The 13,181-nt window shown below is 51.1% G+C and overlaps 1 protein-coding gene across 2 annotated transcripts in view; it reads left to right on the top strand.

Moving 5' to 3' along the window:
* LOC106564712 (VPS10 domain-containing receptor SorCS1) overlaps window positions 1–13,181 on the top strand; it is a 156,414-nt gene that overhangs the window by 119,796 nt on the left and 23,437 nt on the right. For both annotated transcript variants that reach the window (XR_006757943.2, XM_045691193.2), the window contains exons 12-17: window positions 1,638–1,714; window positions 6,525–6,616; window positions 7,367–7,474; window positions 9,271–9,388; window positions 11,417–11,550; window positions 12,576–12,689. Coding sequence is in view for 1 of the 2 variants with exons in the window: in XM_045691193.2 (XP_045547149.1) it covers window positions 1,638–1,714; window positions 6,525–6,616; window positions 7,367–7,474; window positions 9,271–9,388; window positions 11,417–11,550; window positions 12,576–12,689 (643 nt within the window). In the remaining variant the exon portion in view is untranslated. The remainder of the gene's footprint in view (window positions 1–1,637; window positions 1,715–6,524; window positions 6,617–7,366; window positions 7,475–9,270; window positions 9,389–11,416; window positions 11,551–12,575; window positions 12,690–13,181) is intronic.

Raw genomic sequence — 13,181 nt, 5'->3', positions numbered from 1 at the left:
CCTAACACAGGAAACCATATTCCAGAAACCCACAGTGGTGCCCAAAACTATACCCATCATGGTTTAGCCCTTTATGGCTGCCGAATGGGCATCCAGGCACAGGAGTGCATATCCGCTCGATGCACTCATCATCTCCCCACCGTTAGTGGAGTAAAACAAACACCACAGGAGGATCAGCGACATTGATGTGTCCCAAATATCACCCTGTTCCCAATATAGTGCACTACTTTTGACCAGAGCCTATGCACTAAATAGGGAATCGGGTGTCATTTTGGACTCACGATCAGCATCAGTCTCAGAATGGCTTCCCATTTTAGCAGCATTTTAATTCCTGCTGGGCTAGACTAGTCTATGACATATCTCCACACTCCTTAGGAGTCAGGAGTGGGTCTAGTCTACTACTAGACAGTGCCATGGGGTCTCTGGAGAACTCTACGGGGTAGTATAAATGGCATAGTATGACAGAAGGTCTATCGCTAGTACAAGTAGAATTGTTATTACAGAACATCTCTGTATCCGTTATATAGAATATTATTACATTTATATTTTACATTTTAGTCATATAGCAGACGCTCTTATCCAGAGCGACTTACAGTAGTGAATACATTTCATACATTTTTTCCCCGTACTGGTCCCTCGTGGGAATCGAACCCACAACCCTGGCGTTGCAAACACCATGCTCTACCAACTGAGCCACACGGGACCATATATCCATAATGTAACTGACTGACTGTGTTCAGCTGAGTCATGGCTCTGGGACAACAGCTGTGGGACCAGTCATTCACATACAAACACACAAATAGTGTTTTCACATCTCTGTATCCATTCAAAGTAGGCTACTGCAACCGACAGTGTTTTGCTGGGTGATAGATCTCTAAAGCAACAGCTATAGGGTACTTAAGAAGAGCACTGTTTCACCTCGACACTGGATAAAAGCCCTTAATCCTAGGGTACAAATCTAATTCAATCACGTTTCATTTGTCACATGCGGCGAGTACAACAGGTGTAGACTTTACCGTGAAACGCTTGCTTACGAGCCCTTCCCAACAATGCAGAGTTTAAGAAATTAGAATAAAAAGAAAAATAGTAACACAAGAGGGATATAATATAGAAGAATGGAGCTGCATACAAGGGGTAGATCAATGTGCAGTAGTACGAGGTATTTGAGGTAGATATATACATGAAGGGGAGAGCAAGAGGGAGACTTCTTCTCCTCTAGCCTCCTGTTAAACCACCTGACTAATTAGCCACTAAATGGGAGTAATTATAGTAGACTCAACAGCCTCAATCTGATAGAGGATTCTGGATGGTTAATACAGCACAGTAAATGGACTATATTACTGTAATGTGTGTTAGGAAACCGTTTTAGTTGTCATTGTATGAAAGGACATGACTGACTTTGACTCTAGTGTACAATCTGCGTCCTTCAGGGAGAAATAACATCAATCACTTCTGTAATTTAAGAAACATATTTTATTAAGGTTATGGAATTCCACAGGCAGCTGTGGAATTTTGGATTTGATTTAAATCAGCCCCACACCCACAAGGATATCAATAGTTTAGCACTTGGCTAAAGTCATACGGGACTCTCTCATCCTGAACACTTCACCCAACCTCCCCCCCACTCCTCTCCTCAGGCTCCATCGGAGCGGAGTTGACCACCAGCAACGTGAGCATGTTCATCACCTCGGATGCCGGCAACACGTGGAGACAGGTAAGAGGGAGGGAGGGAGAGAGAGATCCCCAGGATGGTGTTTAATCCACCACCTTGCCACCCGCCGCTGTGATTTAGTGTAGATAAACCCTGCCTTTGCCCGTACAACGATGCCTGTGGGTGGATTTCAATTTAAGGGACCTCGTGTCTAATTAAAGGAGGTAGATGATGAAGGGATGGAGGGAGAGGGAGGGAGAGGGAGGGAGAAGGGAGGGAGATGGAGGATGGAGGGAGGGAGATGGAGGGAGGGAGATGGAGGGTGAAGGGAGGGAGATGGATGGAGGGAGAAGGGATGGAGGGAGGAGGGAGGGAGGGAGAAGGAAGGGAGGGAGAAGGAAGGGAGGGAGAAGGGAGGGAGGGAGAAGGGAGGGAGGAGGGAGAAGGGAGGGAGGAGGGAGAAGGGAGGGAGAGACGGACGGATGGACGGACGGAGAGGGGTGGAGGGAGAGACGGATGGACGGACAGACGGACGGAGAGGGGTGGAGGGAGAGAGGGAGACGGACGGACGGACGGACGGACGGACGGACGGACGGCGAGGGGTGGAGGGAGAGACGGACGGACGGAGAGGGTTGGAGGGAGAGACGGACGGAAGGACGGAGAGGGTTGGAGGGAGAGACGGACGGACGGACGGAGAGGGGTGCTAGGGAGAGACGGACGGACGGAGAGGTGTGGAGGGAGAGACGGACGGAAGGACGGAGAGGGTTGGAGGGAGAGACGGACGGACGGACGGAGAGGGGTGGAGGGAGACAGACGGACGGACGGACGGACGGAGAGGGGTGGAGGGAGAGACGGACGGACAGAGGGGTGGAGGGAGAGACGGACGGACAGAGGGGTGGAGGGAGAGACGGACGGACAGAGGGGTGGAGGGAGAGACGGACGGACGGAGAGGGGTGGAGGGAGAGACGGACGGACGGACGGAGAGGGGTGGAGGGAGGGACGGACGGACGGAGAGGGGTGGAGGGAGGGACGGACGGACGGAGAGGGGTGGAGGGAGAGACGGACGGAGAGGGGTGGAGGGAGAGACGGACGGACGGAGAGGGGTGGAGGGAGAGACGGACGGACGGAGAGGGGTGGAGGGAGAGACGGACGGACGGCCGGAGAGGGGTGGAGGGAGAGACGGACGGAGAAGGGTGGAGGGACGGACGGACGGAGAGGGGTGGAGGAACGGACGGACGGAGAGGGGTGGAGGGAGAGACGGACGGACGGAGAGGGGTGGAGGGAGAGGCGGACGGACGGAGAGGGGTGGAGGGAGAGACGGACGGACGGAGAGGGGTGGAGGGAGAGACGGACGGACGGAGAGGGGTGGAGGGAGAGACGGACGTTCGGACGGAGAGTGGTGGAGGGAGAGACGGACGGACGGAGAGGGGTGGAGGGAGAGACGGACGGACGGAGAGGGGTGGAGGGAGAGACGGACGGACGGAGAGGTGTGGAGGGAGAGACGGACGGAAGGACGGAGAGGGGTGGAGGGAGAAACGGACGGACGGACGGAGAGGGGTGGAGGGAGACGGACGGACGGACGGACGGAGAAGGGTGGAGGGAGAGACGGACGGACAGAGGGGTGGAGGGAGAGACGGACGGAGAGGGGTGGAGGGAGAGACGGACGGACGGAGAGGGGTGGAGGGAGAGACGGACGGACGGAGGGGTGGAGGAAGAGACGGACGGACGGACGGAGAGGGGTGGAGGGAGAGACGGACGGACGGAGAGGGGTGGAGGAAGAGACGGACGGACGGACGGAGAGGGGTGCAGGGAGAGACGGACGGACGGACGGAGAGGGGTGGAGGGAGAGACGGACGGACGGACGGAGAGGGGTGGAGGGACAGACGGACGGACGGAGAGGGGTGGAGGGAGAGACGGACGGACGGAGAGGGGTGGAGGGAGAGACGGACGGACGGAGAGGGGTCGAGGGAGAGACGGACGGACGGAGAGGGATGGAGGGAGAGACGGACGGACGGAGAGGGGTGGAGAGAGAGACGGACGGAGAGGGGTGAAGGGAGAGACGGACGGAGAGGGGTGAAGGGAGAGACGGACGGAGAGGGGTGGAGGGAGAGACGGACGGACGGAGAGGGGTGGAGGGAGAGACGGACGGACGGAGAGGGGTGGAGGGACGGACGGACGGAGAGGGGTGGAGGGAGAGACGGACGGACTGAGAGGGGTGGAGGGAGAGACGGACGGACGGAGAGGGGTGGAGGGAGAGACGGACGGACGGAGAGGGGTGGAGAGAGAGACGGACGGAGAGGGGTGAAGGGAGAGACGGACGGAGAGGGGTGAAGGGAGAGACGGACGGAGAGGGGTGGAGGGAGAGACGGACGGAGAGGGGTGGAGGGAGAGACGGACGGACGGAGAGGGGTGGAGCGAGAGACGGACGGACGGATGGAGAAGGATGGAGGGAGAGACGGACGGAGAGGGTTGGAGGGAGAGACGGACGGACGGACGGAGAGGGGTGGAGGGAGAGACGGACGGACGGAGAGGGGTGGAGGGAGAGACGGACGGACGGAGAGGGGTGGAGGGAGAGACGGACGGACAGACGGAGAGGGGTGGAGGGAGAGGGGCGAAGTGAGAGGGACAGAGGGGTGGAGGGAGGGAGAGGGACGTGGAGGGAGAGGGAGGGGTGGTGGGAGAGGGGTGGAGGGGGACAGAGGGGTGGAGAGGGAGGGAGGGTGTGGAGAGGTGGACAGAGAGGGCTGGAGTGAGGGGTAGAGAGAGGGAAGGAAAGAGGGACAGAGGGGTTGGAGGGAGTGGGGTGGAGGGAGAGAAAGTGGATTGAGAGGGGTAGAGGGGGACAGAGAGGGGTGGAGAGGTGGACACAGAGGGCCGGAGGGAGAGGGCCGGAGGGAGGTGGATGGAGAGAGCGAGAGGGGTGAGTCAAGGCAGGGAGGGAGAGGGGTGGAGAGGGAGTGGTGGAGAGGGAGAGAGCGGGGAGAGAGGGAGGTGGAGGGATAGCGATGGGGTGGAGAGAGGGGGAGAAGGTGGGAGAGTATTGGAGGGAGGGGGGCTGGAGGGAGGGAGTGCGGGTAGGAGTGGGGAAGAGGGGTGGAGGGAGAGAGGGTGGATTGAGAGAGGGAGAGGAGTGGAGGGAGGGGTGAAGGGAGAGACGGACGGACGGAGAGGGGTGGAGGGAGAGACGGACGGACGGAGAGTGGTGGAGGGAGAGACGGACGGACGGAGAGGGGTGGAGGGAGAGACGGACGGATGGACGGAGAGGGGTGGAGGGCGAGACGGACGGACGGAGAGGGGTGGAGGGAGAGACGGACGGACGGACGGACGGAGAGGGGTGGAGGGAGAGACGGACGGACGGATAGGGGTGGAGGGAGAGACGGACGGACGGACGGAGAGGGGTGGAGGGAGAGACGGACGGACGGAGAGGGGTGGAGGGAGAGACGGACGGACGGAGAGGGGTGGAGGGAGAGACGGACGGACGGACGGAGAGGGGTGGAGGGAGAGACGGACGGACGGACGGACGGACAGAGAGGGGTGGAGGGAGAGACGGACGGACGGACGGACAGAGAGGGGTGGAGGGAGAGACGGACGGACGGACGGACAGAGAGGGGTGGAGGGAGAGACGGACGGACGGAGAGGGGTGGAGGGAGAGACGGACGGACGGAGAGGGGTGGAGGGAGAGACGGACGGAGAGGGGTGAAGGGAGAGACAGACGGAGAGGGGTGGAGGGAGAGACGGACGGACTGAGAGGGGTGGAGCGAGAGACGGACGGACGGATGGAGAAGGATGGAGGAAGAGACGGACGGAGAGGGTTGGAGGGAGAGACGGAGGTAGAGGGGTGGAGGGAGAGACGGACGGACGGAGAGGGGTGGAGGGAGAGACGGACGGACGGACGGAGAGGGGTGGAGGGAGAGACGGACGGAGAGGGGTGGAGGGAGAGACGGACGGACAGACGGAGAGGGGTGGAGGGAGAGGGGCGAAGGGAGAGTGGGATGTGTAGGGAGAGGGGCGAAGGGAGAGTGGGATGTGGAGGGAGAGGGACAGAGGGGTGGAGGGAGGGAGAGGGACGTGGAGGGAGAGGGAGGGGTGGTGGGAGAGGGGTGGAGGGGGACAGAGGGGTGGAGAGGGAGGGAGGGTGTGGAGAGGTGGACAGAGAGGGCTGGAGTGAGGGGTAGAGAGAGGGAAGGAAAGAGGGACAGAGGGGTTGGAGGGAGTGGGGTGGAGGGAGAGAAAGTGGATTGAGAGGGGTAGAGGGGGACAGAGAGGGGTGGAGAGGTGGACAGAGAGGGCCGGAGGGAGGTGGATGGAGAGAGCGAGAGGGGTGAGTCAAGGCAGGGAGGGAGAGGGGTGGAGAGGGAGTGGTGGAGAGGGAGAGAGCGGGGAGAGAGGGAGGGTGGAGGGATAGCGATGGGGTGGAGAGAGGGGGAGAAGGTGGGAGAGGATTGGAGGGGGGGGGGCTGGAGGGAGGGAGTGCGGGTAGGAGTGGGGAAGAGGGGTGGAGGGAGAGAGGGTGGATTGAGAGAGGGAGAGGAGTGGAGGGAGGGGTGAAGGGAGGGAGAGGGGTGAATGGAGAGAGCGAGGGGGGTGAGTGAAGGGAGGGAGGGCGAGAGGGGTGGAGGGAGGGAGAGTGGGGGAAAGGGAGGGAGATGTGGGGAGGGGTGTCTGATGTATTCTCATCATGCTGATTTGAGCCATAACTCATTTCAGGTTTGTGTGTGTGTGTGTATGTGTGTGCATGCCTATGTGTGTGTACTTTCATTCATTAGGTTGCTCTTTCATCAACATTAAAGTCCACTACTAAAACAAAAATGTTTTGGTAATCAATAACGCTAGTAATTTAATGAGTTTATAATTTATACCTTTTGTCTTTCAGATTTTTGATGAGGAGTACAGTGTTCTCTACCTGGACCAAGGAGGAGCCCTGGTGGCTATAAGACACACTCCACTCCCCATCCGACACCTATGGTGAGTCTCTATCCCTCTCCCTCCCTCTCAACCCCTCACTCTTCCTCCCTCCGCCCCTCTCTCGATCTCTCTCTCTCTCTCTCTCTCATTTTTCTCTCTCTCTTTCATTTCTCTCTCTCTCTTTCATTTCTCTCTCTCTCTCTTGCTTTCTTTCATTTCTCTCTCTCTCACTCTCTCTTTCATTTCTCTCTCCCTCGCTCTCTTTCTCTTTTCCTCTCTCTCTTTTCCTTCCTCTCTTTCCCGAGGAAGACTCAATCCTCACGTTCCCACAAGCCCGATAGCGTAATGAGTATGTCTAAGAACATAGGAAGTGATTAGTGTAATTCCAAACCAATAGGCCATGAGATATTCTCCTCCTTTGACGATTGCCATTCAATTTCACCTTTCCCTGCTTGTTACGTCATGTAAGCCTTGCCTTTCAGTGCCTTTTAGAATGCAGTGCTCATATCCTGTGTCATGGTGGAATAATTTAACCTCAGTTTATCAGTTTGATGAGACACTGGAGAAGATTTGTGTTTTCTCCCATAGAGATATATATAACACTGTAATATTATACACTGTAATATGTTCTAATTCTGTCCATCAGTTATGGTATGTGTTATTATATTGCTGTGGTTTCTACCATAAAGATACAGCATAAAATACTATAATACTGTTAAATACACTAATGGAGTTTTTATTCTATTGCTATGGTCTCTCCCATAGAGATACAGAACAAAAGTAGTTATATTTCTATGGTTCCTCTCGCAGGATGAGTTTCGACGAGGGGAGACAGTGGAATAAATACAGTTTCACCATGTCGCCCCTGTTTGTGGATGGGTTACTAGGGGAGCCGGGGGAGGAGACTCTCATCATGACGTAAGTCAACTTTATTTACCCACTTTTGAATGAGAGGGAGAGACCGGTAAAGGGGAAACTCGGAGCCGAAAAGGGCTGGATGCAAGATTCAAACGTTGGCCCAGAAGTGTTACTGTATGTTGTCCGTATAGACTAGAGCGCTACCACTACACCACACAGTGAAACCAAATCCCATCTGATTGCAGATAAACATTATGTTTGATATGTTAACATAGTGAATTGAGATTGAATGAACCGTAACCGTGTTAGATGTGTTAACATTATGTGCGAGAGTGGGAGTTTGCTCGTATCCAAACCCTGGTAGTAACGGCAGCGCTGACTGCTCATTTTCCCTAACATGAATGGAATAGATCCCTCTCAAGGTTTAGCCTCACATCAAAACCATCTGTCTCGGGATTATGATCACAGAGACATCAGTGGTGTTGGGAGACCGGCGACAGCAGAGCACTCCGTTTGAAGAACACGAGGAACATCATCAAAAATAAAATAGACTATGTCTGAAGGACCGAAGAGGAAAGTACGACTCTACAACTTCTTTCTGCATTATGTAGCAACATTGACTCAATAGTTTTAAGAAACACAGCATATGAAGTTTTCTGTCTTTTCGATAACTTCTTTCGTTCTAGAATGACCCACTTAGCTATACTACATGAGATGATACTGCTCTTATTGCACTTTTTGGTGTAAAACTTTGACGGCTGCTGCATAAGGTTTCCCATAGCCCTTACATCAGTCTTTTGTAACACCTGTCATCACCGTAACTGAGTGACGGAGAGACAGTTGACTTTGTAGTCGGCTCGGCAACAGAAGGATAGGCCACAGCTGCTGAGACTGGGAGAGGGAAGGACAGAAGTGGGGCGAGAGAGAGATGAGGGGAGAGACAGACAGATGATGGGAGGGAAGGAAAGAGAGAGCGGGGAAGATGGAAGGAATTTATAGGATAAATGACTTTCTCCCTGTAGGCCCAGAGTGCTATACACTTCTCTGAACCAGCTGAGACAGACAGGACTGTGGGATATGATACTTTTAGGAGATTGTTGACAGCCTACTACAGCTGTTCTGCATCTCTGTGTATGGACACCTCATTATTTATCATTTTCTTATCAATTAATAATGATTTTACAGTTAGTGACAGTTATGGACCAGCGCCTCAGTCCGTTAATTGATGGATTGATTGTGATAAATTTGTTGTTTGGTTAGCAGAGAGAGGAGGTCAATTCCAGTTAAACTCCCACCCAATTTTCTCTGAGAAGGAATGTTTTCTGAGACGTGTGAATGTTAATTTGATGTGGTGTTATAACCTTGACTTTCGGTTGAAGTTTTTTGTTGAATCTGAGGGAAATACACACCCTGTAAGACATATCTCTTCTTTTAAAGTGATTCATTTAGATTCCATAGTACACATTCCATTAGTTGCCAAATGCCGTTTCTCTAAAGCTTTTAGTAACAACTGTCCTGTTCGTCCAAGTCAAAGAAAGAAAATATGTTGAGTCCACACTTTTTACATTCCTCTAGCCAACTACTCCTAAGTATATTTTATTCAGCTCAGAAGTGTCTTGTCTTGACTGATGCCTCGGTCTGACCACTGAGGGACTTCCTAATATGGGTGCCATACCTGACACACCTTAGTTTGACTAGTGTTTTTCCCTCTGCCACCTTCTGTACTTATAACCAGACTGCTGTGTTTCAGTGTAGTGTACCTATCAGTGTTCACAGCTGCTGTGGCTTTGCTAACTGACAACCAGATACCAGTGTACCTTTTCTGCTGCAGCTGTAAGGTTCTTTGCTGTTTGCAGGATCTTTGGCCACGTCAGTCACCGGTCCGAGTGGCAGCTGGTCAAGATTGACTTCAGGTCCATCTTCAACCGGAGATGTACAGAGGGGGATTACCAAACATGGCACCTACACAACCGGGTAATGGCACCTACATAACTCTGTCTGCAGAAGAACTAGCTTCACAGGCCTACCTCAGCCTGGTCATTTCAGCCATGGATAGCTCCTAACATGTAGAACACTAACAACCCAACTCTGTGCTTTATGACCAAAGAACTTCCATTGCAAGAAGTTGTGAGCACTTTATATTTTGCACTTACCTCTATTTTGAAGTGTCACCCAAACTTTTAACATGGGGATAAAACTTGTAACTTACTCTGACTTCTTCAAAAATATGTCTAACGTCAGGAAAATGTTATCAAGTTAAAGCTGCAATATGTAACTTTTTGGGCGACCCGACCAAATTCAGTTATAGATCTGTCATTCTCATTGAAAGCAAGTCTAAGAAGTGGTAGATCTGTTCTATGTGTCCTACTTCTATGCTTCCTGTTCATAAGTTTTGTTTTTGAGTCTCACTTACAATTTTGTACACCAGTTTCAAACATATTTTTGGTTACGGAAAATATATTCCACAGTGGTTTAGATATTACAATGATTCTCTACACTATACTTGCCACATAAACTGAAATTAGGCAAACTTTTAGAATTTTAGCAACCAGCGGAGCAATTTCTGCATAATGCGTCTTTAACCTGCTACATGAACATTTCTGTCATTTCCCAGACTCTCTTATCCAGGTTAAGTGCCTTGCTCAAGGGCACATCGGTATATTTTTTCTCACCTAGTCGTCTCGGGGATTCGAACCAGCGACCTCTCGGTTACTGGCTCAGCGCTCTTAACCACTAGGTTACATGCTGCCCCTACTGCTACTATGTGTGTTCTGGGGCCATTCCCACAAACCTCCATCTCTTATCATATACTTGACAGAGAGGTCTAGATCGACCGAGACCCTTGATAGAATGAAAAACAGTTTTGGCATGCAGTGTACTTGCTTGATCACTCCCTTACCTCCACCCTCTGCTTTGCGTTGAGCTCTTGAGTGTGGGCTGGACAGGTGCCGGGCGTTCCTCTCCCTCAGGCCCAAAAGCACTTAGGCATAGTCCCTCTAATTCTTGCTGATGTCTCTACAACGCTCCTTATAAAACACTGCATACGTTTGAGCCAGAGCGAATGCTCTACCTCATGCCTAGACAGACCCAGAGCCAAACATAAGGATGAGACGGAGAGGGCTTCTTTATTCTGACCAAGCTACCATAATTGACTCAGACAGCTATATGATTGGGCTGGCCCTAACGATCAAAACATATAGCCATGGAAGTGGACAACAGTCCAATTCAATTATAGAGGTAAACATTGCAGAACAGATTGGGAACTGGCCCAAAGGAAAGGCTGTGGTGTGTGTGTGTGTGTTTTATAAAGCAACAGTCTGTGGCAGGGTAAGGTGTTGAAATAGCAGATTGGTTCCAAATGGTCTTAAAGCCACAATCAGGCCATTTGTGTTATCACATCGAGAGAGAGAACCAACTCTGCCTCTGAAGGGTACACTCCTCGAGCCTCCTGTTAAACCACCTGACTCCACATTCAGTGTATTTGCTGTCATAGTCCAAATTCATATGTATGTAATCTACATAGGTATCCCTATTTGAAACAAGAGAGAGACACCAACTCTGCCTCTGAAGGGTACACTCCTCGAGCCTCCTGTTAAACCACCTGACTCTACGAGAGAGAATGGCAGAACTACTGTTTTGCCCCTAAAAAAACCCCATTTTGATTCATCCAGCACGGCCCTACGTACCAAAACGAAAAATCTACATGTTTTTCCGAAACTAAGTCAAGCGAGCTGTAACAGCTTGGGTGTAGGATACATGAGAGAGAGGTGTCTTAAGTTTAGCAACGCTTACCGCTAGCACACCACACATGAGCCTCAGTGGGCAGCGATGCAAAATAAGCCCATGTAAAGGAAAAAGCAACGGCATGCCTTTTCACACACAGTATGATACATGCATGGTTCACCGCACTGCAGTAAATTATGTATGGCGATGGGGTGAAATGTAACAAAAGAAACCCATTTTCTCCAAAATATATTTTCAATTTGGAAAATATATCCACAGGGCGAGCCGTGCATCATGGGAGTGAAAAGAATCTACAGGAAGTTGAAGCCCATAGCCAGGTGCGTTATGGGTAAGACATACTCGGTCACGATGACCTCGGCGCCCTGCGACTGCACAGAGGCCGACTTTGAGTGGTGAGTAGACAGATGTGTCCCACTTCACATTAAGTACCCCTAAATTATGCATAAATTACGCATAAGTAGGTACAGTGTAAATACAATGTAAGTAAACTGGCACATAATACACATAGTAAACATTACACAAGTTAACGGTTTACTTGAATGGAATAGATAGATCAACTAACCGGAACTGGCTGATGGTACTTGAGGAGAGACTCCAACACACTACTCGACCACAAACACATCTAGCGTTACAACTTCTGCCTAAGCCGCCCTATCAATATACCACTGGCATATGGAGTGGAGGATGAAAAAAAGAAGCCTGGAAGCGAAGGTTGAAAAGATAAGGGATCACCGTCATGGTGAAGCTCACTCCAGATTAGAATTGCAGAGGAGACTTAGCTTCTGGATTCTCTTGGAGGCTGCCCCGGCTAAGTGGAATGCAGTCAACTGCACCACTCCAAGCTGTGTGTGTGTCGAAGAATGAAGGAAAAAGCACAGAGAGAGAGGAGGGTTGACAGGATCCAAGTTTGCATGGGGATAGGGAGTGGGATAGGAAAGTGTGTGTGTGTGTTTCTCCTTGAATGTCACCATACGTTTAAGAAACCAACTTTGTCACTGCTTTTGTGGTTTTCTGCTTTTGCCAGTGACTCTGTTCATCAAAGACGCATTTCCAAAGCATATTTGCTACAAACTTCACAATCCATTTCTTTTAATTATCTATCAGTATTATTAATGTTGCTTTTGTTAATTCCCAAATCCGTGGGCCCCTTGAGTGAGGCGGTGAACTTGGAATGAGTTTTAGTAAGAGACAGTTAATCATCGGGCTTAATAGTGTTCATTAACTATCACAACACTTCTGCATGTCGGCCTAATTGGGCCAATTTGTTCCTATCATTTTGAGGATGCGCATGCTGGCAACGTTGCCTTTTAATGATAGGACAAACAAACCAGGGACGGGAATTGAATCACTTATAAAAGTTTACTGTGTAGCATTTCACTCGACTGCTGTTTATTTTGGTATGATCCAAACATTACAGTGACTATGGCTACGAGAGGCGGAGTGACGGCAAGTGCACCCCTGCCTTTTGGTTCCTCCCATCGTCCATGTCTAGAAGCTGTACCACAGGGACTACTTTCATCAACAGCACTGGGTAAGCAGATTTTCCCCAGGACTCTCATTAGCCTCTTACAGATGTTGGATCTTAATTTGATCACCCTGTTGAAGGAGAACTTTCCTGCAATGCAGGAAATGTAAAATTTGTAGTGTATTTGAGGTTTAACCTCTATGGGCTAGGTGGGACGCAAGCGTCCCACCCGTGGTGCACTCCATCAACAGCAGGTGCATTTCAAGAGCGGCAAATTTGAATCCAAATAAATGTCAAAATTCAAATTTTTCAAACATACAACTATTTTACACCCTTTGAAAGATAAACATCTCCTTAATCTAACCACGTTTTACGATTTCAAAAAGGTTTTACGGCGAAAGCATACATTTAGAGTATGTTAGGACAGTACATTTACAAGAGTTGTGTGTAATGTTTTGTCAATTCAAAGACAGGGTCACCAAAACCATAAAACCAGCTAAAATGATGCACTAACCTTTTACAATCTCCATCAGATGACACTCCTAGGACATTATGTTA

Source organism: Salmo salar, chromosome 12 (genome assembly GCF_965601325.2).
Source record: "Salmo salar chromosome 12, fSalSal1, whole genome shotgun sequence".
NCBI lineage: Eukaryota > Metazoa > Chordata > Actinopteri > Salmoniformes > Salmonidae > Salmo > Salmo salar.
Note: the sequence above shows the minus strand (reverse complement) of the source record. Positions and strands in the feature narration are given on the sequence as shown.